The sequence below is a fragment of the Ctenocephalides felis genome, unplaced genomic scaffold, assembly GCF_003426905.1.
Source record: "Ctenocephalides felis isolate EL2017-DRISC unplaced genomic scaffold, ASM342690v1 CF-g0.4_SCAFFOLD_01492, whole genome shotgun sequence".
Taxonomy (NCBI): Eukaryota; Metazoa; Arthropoda; class Insecta; order Siphonaptera; family Pulicidae; genus Ctenocephalides; species Ctenocephalides felis.
The window spans coordinates 20,959,254-20,973,883 of NW_020537646.1; the positions used below are offsets into that span (position 1 = coordinate 20,959,254).

General features: G+C 30.0%; 1 protein-coding gene across 1 annotated transcript in view; it reads right to left on the reverse strand.

The window, feature by feature from the left end:
- Window positions 1–14,630, reverse strand: part of LOC113371617 (eukaryotic translation initiation factor 5B-like) — a 258,566-nt gene that overhangs the window by 161,248 nt on the left and 82,688 nt on the right. Inside the window, 1 exon segment of the mRNA XM_026612261.1 lies at window positions 1,843–2,004. Coding sequence (XP_026468046.1) covers window positions 1,843–2,004 — 162 coding nt within the window.

Sequence of the window (14,630 nt, forward strand, 5' to 3'; positions counted from 1 at the left end):
ACAATTTTGAAAATAAATTAATCTGAAAAAATAGATTTTTGAGAAACTATAAATTTTTGACAAAAATTTACTTTTTTTTTGAAAAAATAAAACTTTGAAAAAAAAATTATTTTAAAATATTTTGAAATATTTTGGAAATTCTGTTTCTTTTTTTAAAGCAATCGTACTGCTTTAACTGCAAAATACCAAAGCGTTTATCCGTAAGCGCCGCGTCGCCGTCTTACGGATAAAGATTGGTACAGAACCCATAGAAATGTAAACAAAATTTATAGTTATTGTTAAAATCTCTATAAATTATCTAATAATTTGATGTGTATATGCCTAATGATCATTTTTGACCGCCAAATGGCACTTTTTTTTACTTTTTTCACTAGATCTCCGAAATCGCTAGACCTGCCGTCATGAAAATTTGATTAGTTCTTCATCTTGTTACTACAAGTAGAATGTTTTTTGAATTATTCAAATCGGACGCTCCGTTCTCTTAAAAACTGAGAGACAGTTTTTGGCACTTTTTGCCCCATATCTTCGGAACGACTAGACCTGTCTTTGCCAAAAACTAATCAGCACGTCTCCTTATCAATACGAATCGAATGTTTTTTGAATTATTCAAATCGCTTTATCCGTGTTCCCGAAATCGTCGACGAAAATTTGTATCCTCACACACACATACATGCACATACACATACATGCACATACACACACATGCATACACACACACACATCCATTTTTTCTAAGGTATGCCAAAATGTTCAGAAAACTGAAGCGTAAAAATTTTCATTTCGATTTTATTTTCGATTTTTTGCGATTACTATAACTTGCCCTACAAGAAGTTAATAAAGAACAATAATTGTGAATTTATTTTTGTTTCATTTGGTAGAGGAATAGTTGCATCATTAATACATCTTTATCTCAAGAAATATTAATTTCAAAAAAATATTACAACAAGCCCCTAGTTTCTCTACTTCATTAGCAGTATATATTTCAACATAAAAAATGTACAAGAAGGAATAACCCGAGATCTCAAATATTTGTTGAATTCCTAAAAAATATCAAATATAACATAAATGTAAAAATAACTATTACCTCGCTTAATTATACCAACTATGTTGCATTGAAATAAATAAATGTATATAAATAAAATACGCAAGTGATTTTAGAAATAAAAACAAATATGCGATATAGCGTAGGAAGAACGTTTTGAGTACCATATGAGATTTGCACAGCTGTCTTTACATTCAAGAAATGACGATTTGCAATAGTATTTTGCTTTAGAAATTGATTTTGCGAGGGCGCTTATAGGTGTTCAGAAGAAATACTTATTGAACGTCCACGCAAGTTTTTTCTACCTTAGTGAACAATTTTGACCATCTGGATGGACATCTGTCGTATTGGTGTTAAATTTCAAAGACCGCACGAGGAAGAATTTTAAAATCCTATACGGATTTACTACAGACCCGATTTTGCTTAATCCGGTACCCTTTATAATCCAAAATGCTTGTAACGGTCAGACAGACAGGCATTTAGGAAAAAAAATGAACACTTTTTTACACAATCAAAAATATTGCTACAGCCTGCAATAAAATATATGTAGTTACTAATTTTGTAATTATATTTGTACAATAGAACGGTCTTGTTATTTTTGTATTATTTCTATGTTCTTTGCTCTTAAATTATTTTTCTTTATTCCTAGTAGATACTCCGTTGGCAATCAATGTAATATAAACTCTCATGTAGACATGTGATTTATATGTAAAAAAATGAGTATTTGTGTTGAGTTCAATACATGGAGACGTGCTAATATTTGAAGTTTTTGAAATCGAATAAATACAATAATTACTTACCTTGCTCACAAGGAAATCCGTTTCATCAAAGTGTCGACCGAACATCTTAGGTGCTTCACCTGGAATCGGTTCAATTTTAACGCAAACCTCAAGACCTTTGCGAGCAGATTCAACTTGTTTGTGATTGCTCTCTATTGATGTAACAATACCCAGATCTACAAACTGCAAAGAAATAAAAGATATACAAATTAATCATACGAAATAATTGCAATTGTCTATTCATGACAATATATCAGGAAGAAATAATAAAGATGAGAATGAGAAAATTAGAAACGTAGAAAATCGACCTTATTTGAGTATGCGATTAGTGAGTAATTGTAGAGAAAGTGCAGAAAGAAACTGCACCAGCATCAATCAGTTCCAAACGATTTCTAGTAAATAGGTGAAAAACTCATTGGATAATAATTTCATCAAAATCACTCAATGGAAACAATGGCATAAATATTTGCTGTCATTTATTAATTTGCGTCGTATTATGCAGATTCATAATGTCTATTGCATGCACGATTACGATTGCAATTATGATTACTAGGCTCGGCGGCTATACGGAGGAGATATTATATTGACTTTGGGTGAGATACAGCGACCGGCTTTGTGGAAACCTGATTTGCGGCTTCAGCAATATGATCCAGTCAACATAAATGTATAAGGCATACGGCGGAAAATAAAGAATAAAAAATAAGAATAAAAAAATCGTTTAAAGTAATATTTCCTGCATAAATAATTAGTAATTTGGTAATGTAATTAACCAAACTTCGAACGTACCACATACTTCTGTTGTTCAACCTTACTGGCTTTTTATTTAATATGGAGATTTTAAACAATATGATTTAATAAAAAAAATTATAGAAATATTTGTTGTTTATTATACGCGTTTTCTTGTTAAAAATTATGTTTAAAACATAGTTACAGTTTGAATATAGTCATTTTCATTAATAAACTATGATAAATTGATAATGAAATAAAAAATTTCATTAAAATGCCATATACTTCACAATTCTACTTAATAAGATGGTCTTAACCTAAGATCTTCAAGATCTTAACGTGTTATTGAAAATATGATGCTTAATTTAATTTAACTTAATTAAAACCTAAAATATTCAAAACCTCGTAGAATATAGTACTTCTTCGCCATATAGTTATAATTGTAAGTATAGAGATTTGTAGTCACTTTTTATTTTAATATGTTTTTAATAACTAGATTTTAGTAAATAAGAAGATAATTCATTTTACGACTCACGTAGATGTCATAACAATAAAATGATTAATTGAAAAAAAATCAAGTCTTATGAAAGATGATTAACTCATAGTCAGAGGATGCAAATACAAAATAGTTTGCAAAATGCACGCAGAATTTTTTTTTATTAAATTTAGCAAGTATAATTAGTATTAGTATAATAAGTATTAGTTAAGTATAATCTGAGTAAAACATTTACACATTCCTAATCTAAAAGTACATGCGTGTAATCAAACAGAAAACATCGCCCTTCGCCTACTTTCGTTCTCTAGTACAGGTGTGTTATTATTTACAAACACCAGCGCATCGTTCGCAAATCGCGAAAGGTACGATTCAATGCCATCAACCAATATCGATTGGGTAAATAGATGTGAAACGGCTCATATACATATCACATTATTAATTCACGGATAATTGACATTGTAATCAGCACAGAAAATAAAACAATATAGCCGCTGATACGTCTGTATAATCCAATAAAGGTAATAATTTAAATTGATAAAGAGAAGAGAACTTATTTATAAAAAGTAATGTTTTCTGTTAGCTTCTGGATTTGAATTGTGTATTTACAGCACTAATTGCACACTTTTTTTCATTTTTATATGAATTAGGATAGCTGTTTTAGAAAGAAACCCACTAGTAGCCCTGTCCTAGTTGAAATATTTTGCAATATAAGTGAACAGTATTCTGAACTGTTTATTATTCAGCAGCAATGCTCCTGAAAGCCAACCTTCAATTGATATTATATTTAAGATATATAATTTCAAGTCAAAATCTGATGTCATACTGCTTGATATCAAGCTGACTGAATTTTGGGTTCGAATCCAGAATTAGTGACTGCTATTTCACGTAGACCAAGCCACATTGGGTACCAGACCAAGATTGTACAAATAATTATAAAAACTGTTCTTCTTTGTTAATAAAGTTGGTAAACTTCTTTAACCAATATACTATTTTGCATCAATTTTTATGAAAATCTTGTAATAGAATTTGTGAATATAATGATTTAGAATTTTAGATTATGCTAAAAATCGTAACAAGCTGCTATTTTATTTCAGTTAGCATAATCAGGTAGATTTAAAAACAATAAACTGCGAGCTAAATAAATAAGCCAGATTAATAAAATATTTGGGTTAGTAAGTATTTAATCACCATTTGCATAAATAGTGTAGTAAACGGAGCGTTTTGGGTCTGAATTTTTTTTACTGTGCTCTGAATTGAATGAAATTCTGAAATTAGGTTCATCTTACCCTCAAGTGAAAACAATTTAATTTTTATTGACATTATTTTGTTCATTACATGATTTTCGTTAAAATGTATATTTTAGGAGATATTTGCTAAAAAAACGAAGAAAAACGCCAAAAATATATGAATCTTTAGTGGCCAGTAACATGAAAAGTATTAGTTTTTTTGAAAAACTATAAGATTTCCGACGTTATTTTGAAAAAATGTAATTACACAATTGAGAAGGGGTGTCATCCCCCCGGGGGGTGATGGCGCAACCCGAATTGTTCTCACTTTTGAACTTGAGGGTAAGATGAACCTAATTCCAAAATTTCATTCAATTCGGAGCACAGTAAAAAAATTCAGAGGTTATACCCTTTTTCCTCTCCGTTTACTGCACTAAAAGTTCAGAAACAAAGCAATGAATTTGTTTGCCGATACTTGTGTCTATATTAATAATGATTAGAACTTTTTCAATCAAATACTGATGTGTAAATTATCCAATTCAGCACGGTTTTTACAGCTTTACGTATGCAATAATTACATACCAGTCAATAAGTTTATCAGTAAAATTGTCATTTATCATTTAGGTTTTGGAGATTCTCAACGACTGCAATACCAATATAGAATCTTTTCAAAAATTCATCTACGTACACCTATATATGCCTCGAAGACAAGTTCTTTTTTGTCTCTAATAAAAATAACAGAATATTTCTCACTTTAGAACCGGCACTCTAATCCATTTCCGGTTCACACGTGGGAACTTATAAACAAATAAGGTGACATATACAGCAGAAGTGACACCATTAAAAACTTAGCAACTCGTAAGAGAGACAACTTTTGAAAACTTAATCACTTTCGTGCAGTACGACTGACAGATTTAAAGGTTAAACTTTATGCTCATTCAATGATAAATTGGAGACGACTAAATGCGATATTTATATATAGGTACATAGTACATACATATATGTAAAGTTCATGTAAAGTCTTAAATTTAATGTTGATAAAAAATATATGACCGGAGTCAAAATAATCTGGCGTTACAAATCCATAAAAATTGTATAAATCTTTTATAAGAACATTTTAAATTCCATACGCCTTCAATCGGTGAAATATATAGACTACATTTTTATTCTAGGCGCAGAACACTCAGTAAAAATTCTTTTTAATATTTTTTTTGTTCTATTGTTTGCGATCTTGAAAACTATATTACCATAATGAACATCCTCATACCATGGTGTAATAATTTTGTTATACTTATCTAATATAAGGATATCAAAATTATTCACTGAATAAGTGGTAGCCAAATTCATATGGTAATATTAAAGCTCGGGCCTGTCTAAAGACACAAGTTCTCTTGCAAAAATATTTTTTAGTTTTGCATTTTCGTAAACTTTGTTCAACTGCTCTTCAGAATTTTAAAACGCTCTTTAAAACATTTTTTTGCTAATAGAAAATTAGTGTAATTAATGTTGGTGCTAACAATGTACAGTGTGAACATATATTGATGCAACTCTCTAAACTAATATTCACTAATGATGACATACATTTTTATGTATTGGAAAATTAAAGACTAATTTAAAAAATCTTTGTCCAATCGATACGCATAGCTTTCTACACTTGATTAGATTGAAAATAAATTATATTTATATTCATTTAAAATTAAAATTTGAAGACAGTGATAACACAAAAATCAAAGCTTTTGCCATTAAAATACATATATAAATGTGCATTTGAAGAACCTTTAAATAATATTACATTGTTGCAATATTAAACTAATTTCACTTTAAATTTCAAGAAAATGAATGCTAAATTAAGTTTAAGTGTGTAACATTTGGATCGATCCTTCCTATTGTTAACAAGAGATAATTATCAGATTTTATTATTATTTTATCATAAAATACAATCTTCTTACAAAAGAAGCACATATTTCGCAGCAGTATAAAAATTCGCATAAGACACTTTTAATGAAAAGCTCACACAATAAAAAACCGTATTCCCACGACCTGATTGTAAATCTGTTAATTCCGAAGGGGAACATTATTTATTTTATAAAAATCCGTCTTGGAGTTCAGCTGATCACAATGCGTAAAAAACGTCTGAATGAAAAGCATAATACAACAAATATCGTAAATCTGAAAATGAAATCAATGCGAGAGGAGAGGATGGTACAAGACGGCGAAATGTTGTGACACCGGATGCCCAAACACATCTCCTCGGCTAAAGAAAACATGTATTTTTGTTATTAAGAAAATTGATATATTATATAAATATGTTCCGGGCTATGGGAACGCCTTGAAATATGGGAAATGGATATTTTTTTTAAGATTGTATGTTATTTTATAAAATGAAACAATTTTAGTTTAAAACTATCCTGTGTAATGGTTAACGTAAACAGTTGTTTTCTTGAAAGTTTATATGAAACATTCTAATCTTACCAACATCCTGCGTTTCGCCACCAGATGGTTTCGTGATAAAGGTGAAGAAATTTTTTGTTTGTTATATATTTGAAAAGCAAAAAACAAAATTGATTTTATTGCACAACAGTAACGAATTTATTTCGATTACAAAAATGAAGTATTTTTTAGTTGAACTTCTTTAAGTAAATGAAAGTGAATCCGCAAATTATCCGTTTCATTGAAGTGCTCTTTGGTAAACCATATTTTTGTATTTTGGTTTTTTGGTCTGACGTTGACACAAACAAAGCGGATGGTTTTCCAACTCGTGAACAGGCAACGTATAATTGCCCATGTAAAAAACAATGATTTTCTAAATAATCTATTTGAAATTTATACCGCAAACACTAAGCGATTGGCCTTGCGACTTGTTAGTTGTCATTGCAAACGCAAGGCGAAGTGGAAATTGCAATCGTTTGAAGTCAAACGGAAGACCAGTCGGAATCATTGGTATGTCACCAAATCGCCAGCAATTTTTTTTGCGGCAAGAATTGCTCGTTGACTTAACCAAGCATAATTCTGATAATTCTTACTAATGTCATTACTCGAATTTTCAATTACGGTGCGTGAAGTTCCAGCAATTTGCATTAAGGCACGATGCCATGCACCACTAATTTTCTTAGCTATAAACCTTGCGGAGCCCGAGACCTTTCCAACGAATGCAAAATTGTCGAAATCGGTTCGTGCGTTCTAGAGTTATTTCGTCAGGCAGGAAAATCCGACCTATTTTTATATATATGTAGATATATAAATTAATATTAATTTAGTATACTGTATATTACAGATTTTTTTTATATATCATTGACAGCACAGAACTTAAAGAGTGTCCTATAAGCTGTTTTGATGACTTCTTTGGATGACAACCAAACGGTTGTCCCAACTCTGATAATTTTTTACTATTACAATTTCTATATTGATGCAGCGTGACCTGAAAAGCTATTTGCACTTGGAAATATATTGCTCATTACATTTCCAAGTAAAAATCTGTTGTCTCCACTACTACTGTTGGAGGTGGGTATTGATCTTAGAACCTCCTATTAAATATGAAAAATTTACTATTTTTTGCACGTGTTATAATTTGTATGATAAAATATTAATTCTTAAAATTATTGGCAAATAAAATTCTTTAAAGGCACTGTAATAAAAGGTTCATTTAATATAACATCGTCAAACAGAAGGTAATGAGTGAATTAATTTGATAAATAAAATAAGTAAATGTTCAACCTGCTGAATTGTACAGTAGGCATGAATTAATAATGATTCTAATCAGATTCAAATGTTATATAATTTATATTTAAGGCTATACTGTATATTATAGATTTTTCTATATATTATTAACAGCAATCCTAAGTTGTTTTGATTTGGCTACCAAAGGGTTGTCCTATCTCTATTTAATGATTTTTTATAGTCACAATTTCTGTAATGTTGATATAATTTTATTGATTCCATAAAAAGGTGTTTCAACCTGGAAACATATTGCTCTCGCTACTGTCCGAGGCGGGATCGATCCTGGAACTTGTGATTGAACATGATTTATAATTTTTTTGCATATGATTTACGTATGATTAGTATCATTTTATTATTAGTATGATAAAATATTAATCCCAGACTTTTACTTCAAAGTCAAAGCCTTAAATTTTAAAATATTAATTAGTATTGAGGCGATCAAAATATGAACTGCCTCAAATAGTAATTGCCAGCCACGTTTCAGAATTATAAATACAATTTCGGTCTATTAATTATCAGGAACCTGTTCATGTCATGACAAACCACCATTCATTCACAGAGATCGGCGTACGATCTTTAAAACAGTTTTTATTTTTAATTTCTCTTACATCTTATATCCGATAGGAAGCGACTCAGAAGCTTTTTAATCATAGAATTAATTAACAACACATGGACTCTGGCAGTAGGATGCTGTGTTGTAAGAAAGGAAGATAAAGAAATTGATTATATGTAATTAATTACTCAATTTAACGAGATACGGCAACGGAAATATTAAATAATAAAGAAATGTATTATAACTAAGTCGAATGGGTGCTGGCAATGAAAGTATTTATCTAAAGTGTATCAAAAATGCCCTTGAGAAGTTTATTTTGATGCCAAGTATTATTACAAACAGTTTATATAGCAGTCACGAAACTATTTATAATAATCATCATTGACGCTGTTCAATTTATGAAATGAACTGTTATATCATTACATTGTAGTTAAAGACGCGATTGATAACGACCTCCAAATCATGATTCTTAAACTTTGTGTTATTTGGACTCTAAAATTAGAGATATAGAAATTAACGAAAGATGTAATTTGCATTGTAAATTACATTAGATACTTCATTTTTCATGTAGTTTTCAAATGTGTATAAACAAGATGACCATATTTTTTCACGTCAAAACCGGGACGGTAATTTTAAATTATGCTAATCTGACACGGGGGAAAGGAGTGAATGCTAAGAAAATTAATGATTTTAAAATAACAAATACTATATAAAAATTCAATAAATTTCCGCCCTTCTTAAATGAGTAATTTTTTTTAGATCAGAATTACTGACTAAGATTATATGGTATATTTTATCTTATATTTTTGGATCCATTTGTTTTTTCAGCTCTCAAACATATTATAAAATGTTGTTCTATTTCTTTCGTAATTATTTTAAAATAATTAGCACATTCATTTGCATTATCCCAAACAATCAAGACGTCCATTTTCATGATTTTTGTTAATTTTCGTAAAATTGAAAATAAAATTTCAAAATTATAAATGTGGGAGTCTATTTTAACCCGCCCTTTTAGATGTAAGCATACTAGTTGTACATAATATTTTCAGATATTTGATGAGTAGAAATAATTTTATTATAGTAAGTAAGAGCAAAGAATCAATTTAGACCTATTCGTTTCGAAAATCCGGAACAAATAATCTAATTCCGGGACAAATTTTGCTTTTAGAAAAATCCGGGACACAAGATGGAAATCCGGGAATGTCTCGACCAAACCGGGACGTATGGTCACCCTTAGTATATAAATTAAGACACAAGCGACTTCTATTCTAGTAAAGATTTTATGAGAGATAGCAAAATTAAATTATTAGGAAAACCTGCTTAAATACATTTTATAAATGTAAGGGACCAATTCTCGAATAAAATAGACATAACTCTATATTACGTTCCGTTCTTCATATATATTCGTAGTAAAAACTGTCAAAATGATTTGTATTTGCTGTGCAGTCAGGCATTTTTGATATAAAATCTAACCTAGAAATCGGACAATCATCAAAAAAAGAATTCGAACTGCATTTTCTGATATGTCATGATAACACATATGTAAACTTAGGTTTTGTCAGTCAGTGCCAGTTTTTGCTACAAATTTATATGAAGAAAAGAGCTCAAAATAGCGTCGTTATGGTGTATTTATCCAGAAATTAAATCTTAAATCTCTAACATAAAATTATTTATTTTAATAGATAAATTTATAAATATAATTTAAAATAATTTTGAATTCAATTCGAAAATTTTATGATATTTTACTAATGCAGAAAATATATATTCTTAATTAAAATTGATCCAAGGCACTTAATATTGTGTGACAATTGACAAGTATCAGAACATTCAAACATCAGAAGAAATCATAGAAGCTTTTTGTCTAATGGCAAGAAAAAAATATTAAAAAAACTAAAATTTGAAATTTAAAAGGGATTTGATACTTATAAATGTTTTATTGCGTAATAACACCTATTGCTTTTATTGTGAATATAATGCAGAAAAAAAATAGAGCACCAAATTGCAATCAAATTTAACAACACATAACTTGATTGATACATAAAAAATCAATACAAATACAAAGTTATCAAGTTAATACAAATAGCAACGTTGGCTTAATATATGGCACATTGCTTAACAAATTACTTAAATAAATAAAAGCAATTTGATCACATTCCGAATACTTCCATTTTCCCATAACGATGAAAAGCCACGTGCAAAAAACCACCAGCGGTCCGATTACCGCCGCTCCGGAATCATTTAATCCCGGCGCGTATAATTAGAATTATTACAAGATAAAAAAATAAATATATATCCGGGCAATAATAACAAGAAGAAAAGCAACAAATGAATAAAACGAGTCCTACCGACTATGACGGCGGCGACAATTAAAACAGGCAGCGGCACGGAGCGTGAGAACGCGATCGGCTCGCGGCCGTCCCGTACCGAAATTATCAACTTCCGGAGCTAACCGGACTCTGTCAGTCTTCTAATGGCGACTGAGACGAGCCAATACAATATCTTATGATACACGTTGTGCATAGGTAATTTCAGAGAAAAAAAAGCTCATCAAACTGTTTTTTAATCATAATTATACTTGCGGACGATCATACAGTGCGACAAAAGTGGTAAGTCGACAATATGGTGAGGGTTGTGTTCTTAAAAAAGCATCCGGTAAGATAACGACAACGCATGACTTAATAGAGATCTTCTTAATTAAAATTGATCCAAGGCACTTAATATTGTGTGACAACTGACGAGTGTCAGAACCTTCAAACATCAGAAGAAATCATAGAAGCTTTTTGTCTAATGGCAAGAAAAAAAGGAAAAGACTAAGTAAAATAAATTGTATAGGGATATGAGACTTATAAATGTTTTATTGCATAATAATAATACCTATCATTTCTATTGTGGAAATAATCGCTAAAATAATGAAGATAAGGTAAATATATCTTAGGTTCATCAGATCATAGTTAATTATGACTACTTCAGGAGCTATAAACTGGAGTAGTAATATTTGACTAGTGTTACCAGTACTAATATTTTAATAAGCTATTTCAATTAAATAAAGTATAGGTACTAGTTAAAATTCAAAACAACGAGGGGTACGTGTCCTCCAATTTATTTAAAGAACGTCCAGATTCCGAAACAGAACATAGTGAAATATCTTGGTCTCCATTTAGACAGCAAACTTACTTGGAAAAGCCACATTAAACAAAAAAGCAGCAAATAATGATCAAAATGAAAGAATTTGATTGGCTACTGCGTAAAAAGTCTAAGCTCTCTGTTGAAAATAAGCTGCTGCTATATAAATCAATTATTAAACCAATTTGGACCTACAAAATTGAGCTCTGGGGATGTGCTTACGAATTAAATACAGCTATAATGCAGAGAACTCAGTCAAAAATTTTACGTACAATTCTTAATTCTCCGTGGTACGTGACAAATGAAACCATTCACAGCGACCTAAACATGAAATCGGCGCAATTAACGTTCAAACAATTCAAGGAAAAATACAAACGCAAACTGGACTCACATTCGAACCCATCAATAGTTGACATTACTCAACCTTTTGTCATAAGGAGATTGAAACGACAATGGCCTTTAGACTTAGCCTTAGATTAGGTCTAATATAATATTATCATATTAATTGTAAAACTGAGAAGATCTCATTGGAGGTCTTCTTAGGCATTGCTCGTAAATATTATCATTTTAGATCATAGAAATCTTTATGTATTTCTGATTGCTAAATAAAACAGAGTTAAAAAAAAAACATTGAATTTATAGCACATATAATTCTTTGTGTCAAAAACGATCATATGTGGCATTTTTCAGCTGACGATATCTTAATTATGAAAGGTATTTAATTTATTGTATTTAAGGAGAGACATGATAAAATAATAGATAAAACTTTAATTCATAACGACCATATGCAAAAATTAAAATTATTATGCTCTGGTAACAATTTCTGAGCGAAATGTGCTGCACAAAACATCATAGTTCATCATTTTATCGTCATTGTTGTTTTAGGAGCACTCCTTTTGTAGGTGTTTCAAAATACTAACTTTACTCACAATAAAAACATTGTATTATATATTACCTCAAATACAAACTTTGTATCGTATTTTACCTCAAATAGTTATGAAAGCTCAACGAGTACTAAATATACTGTACAGAATTAAGGTAAGAAATAAAGATTGCAATCGTACTATTTACGAACAAACAACATGTATTCGTGATTAAAAAAGTAACAAAGTAGATATATTATTGAAAAAATATAAAAGATACTAAATAATAAGTATGATATTTGTATAATAACTATAGTGCAAAGTGCTACCAAAAATTTAGTCGTATGAAGTTTCAAAATTAGATACTACAATTTTCATTCATGACTTTCCCTGCTACAAAGCATTTCAAGTTCCATTTGTTCGTCTCCGTTGATTAATTAACGATGAGTTGTAAATCACAAGGCAAGGAAAGATGAACCAGTGTTACGTGCTTTACCACAAAGATCCCCTCTAATTGACATAGATATATCGAGTGCGATACGAAATATGTGTAAGCATGTCGACAAGACTATAAAAAACTACCAAGATATTAGATAAAACTCCTAGGTGTTTCAGGAAATGGTACATTAACATAGACAGGGGATTTAGTTAATTAAAACCGGTGTGAAATTGATTAAATTCAGTTTGTACTATATTTCGATATTCTCAAAATATTGTGTTCACTTGCATTTTCCTTAGAATTATTAGTTAATCTACATTTCTTAAAAAAAAAACGACACAAAATGTATCATTTTTTTATCATTTGCACCTAACAAATAAACTGTGGCAACGATTATAGAAGATTCAAAAATGGAACTATTATTTAATATCTGTTGATTAATTGCAGCAAAACACACATCATGTGCAAATCGATAAGATAATCAATTTCTGAATAATCTATTCTGATCTCTCTCATCTAATTAATCGATAATCTACTTTTCTGATTTCTTTAAAGATGAGATGGTCACCTCTAAAGTACATATACATATTTTTCAATGAAAGAGTTGTATAAAAACTAATATGTTGAAAGTACATATCAATCCGTCTTTTGAATTAATATTTGCTAAGATAATTGAAATAATATTGGATAAAAATGTAAAACAATATGATTACAATAATGAAAATCTTCATCCCCATCTAGATCAAAGCAGACTCTTATGGTTATAGTTAATAATTTAATTATTAACCAATACTAACTTTTACTAAAATTGGCATAAATTTTCATGTTCATACTAATGATCATCAAAAGCATAAAAAATACACTTTCTTAAATTTTTAAATAATTTTCCTTTCCTCTATGAGCTTGGGAGCCACTAGTCCATCCCACTAGACCTCGAAGAAGGCCGTTTTGCGCTTCACGATGCTTACGAGTTAATGAACACATTTCCACGTCCACGTCCCAGAGAGAGCGCTGGCGCGTCTGCGCACACAGGAACCATGAATGGCGGCCATTGATGAAAATTCTCTCCCACTTTCGTTCATTTCCTGGATAAAACACGCCCAATAATAAGGCCCTTTTTGGACCAGAGATAAGGCTATCACAAACATCACCGGAGATCATTTGGATTCAGAGATTTTGTAATATAAAATAATCGCAGAAAAAAACTGGGGGTACTTAATTCTCTTATTAAACTATTAAAGTATTTCGTAGCCTTACAACAAAATGTTAAAATCAATCGCATTTTTTAAATTATAAATTTCTTTGGTTTCTAAGGATGTATATAACTATTTCAAACCCAAACAAATAGCTTATGTATAATATAAGGCTAAGGAACTTAAACATTTAAACAAGGTATTTACGAGCAAAAAATTTAATCATAGCAAAATTATTTTTGAATTCAATAGGAATTTTGAATTTGAATTTGTATAAAATTTAATGCTCAAATATTATACTACAAACAAAGGTATAATTTACGTATAAATAATGTCAACAAATAACAATTTATTTAATGTTGTTGTTATATATTTCTTTTATTATTAACAGTAATAAAAGCTCAACGAGTCCTATAAGCTGGTCTGATTAATTTGACGTGGTTTTGGCAATCCATTCTGCAAACGGTTATCTT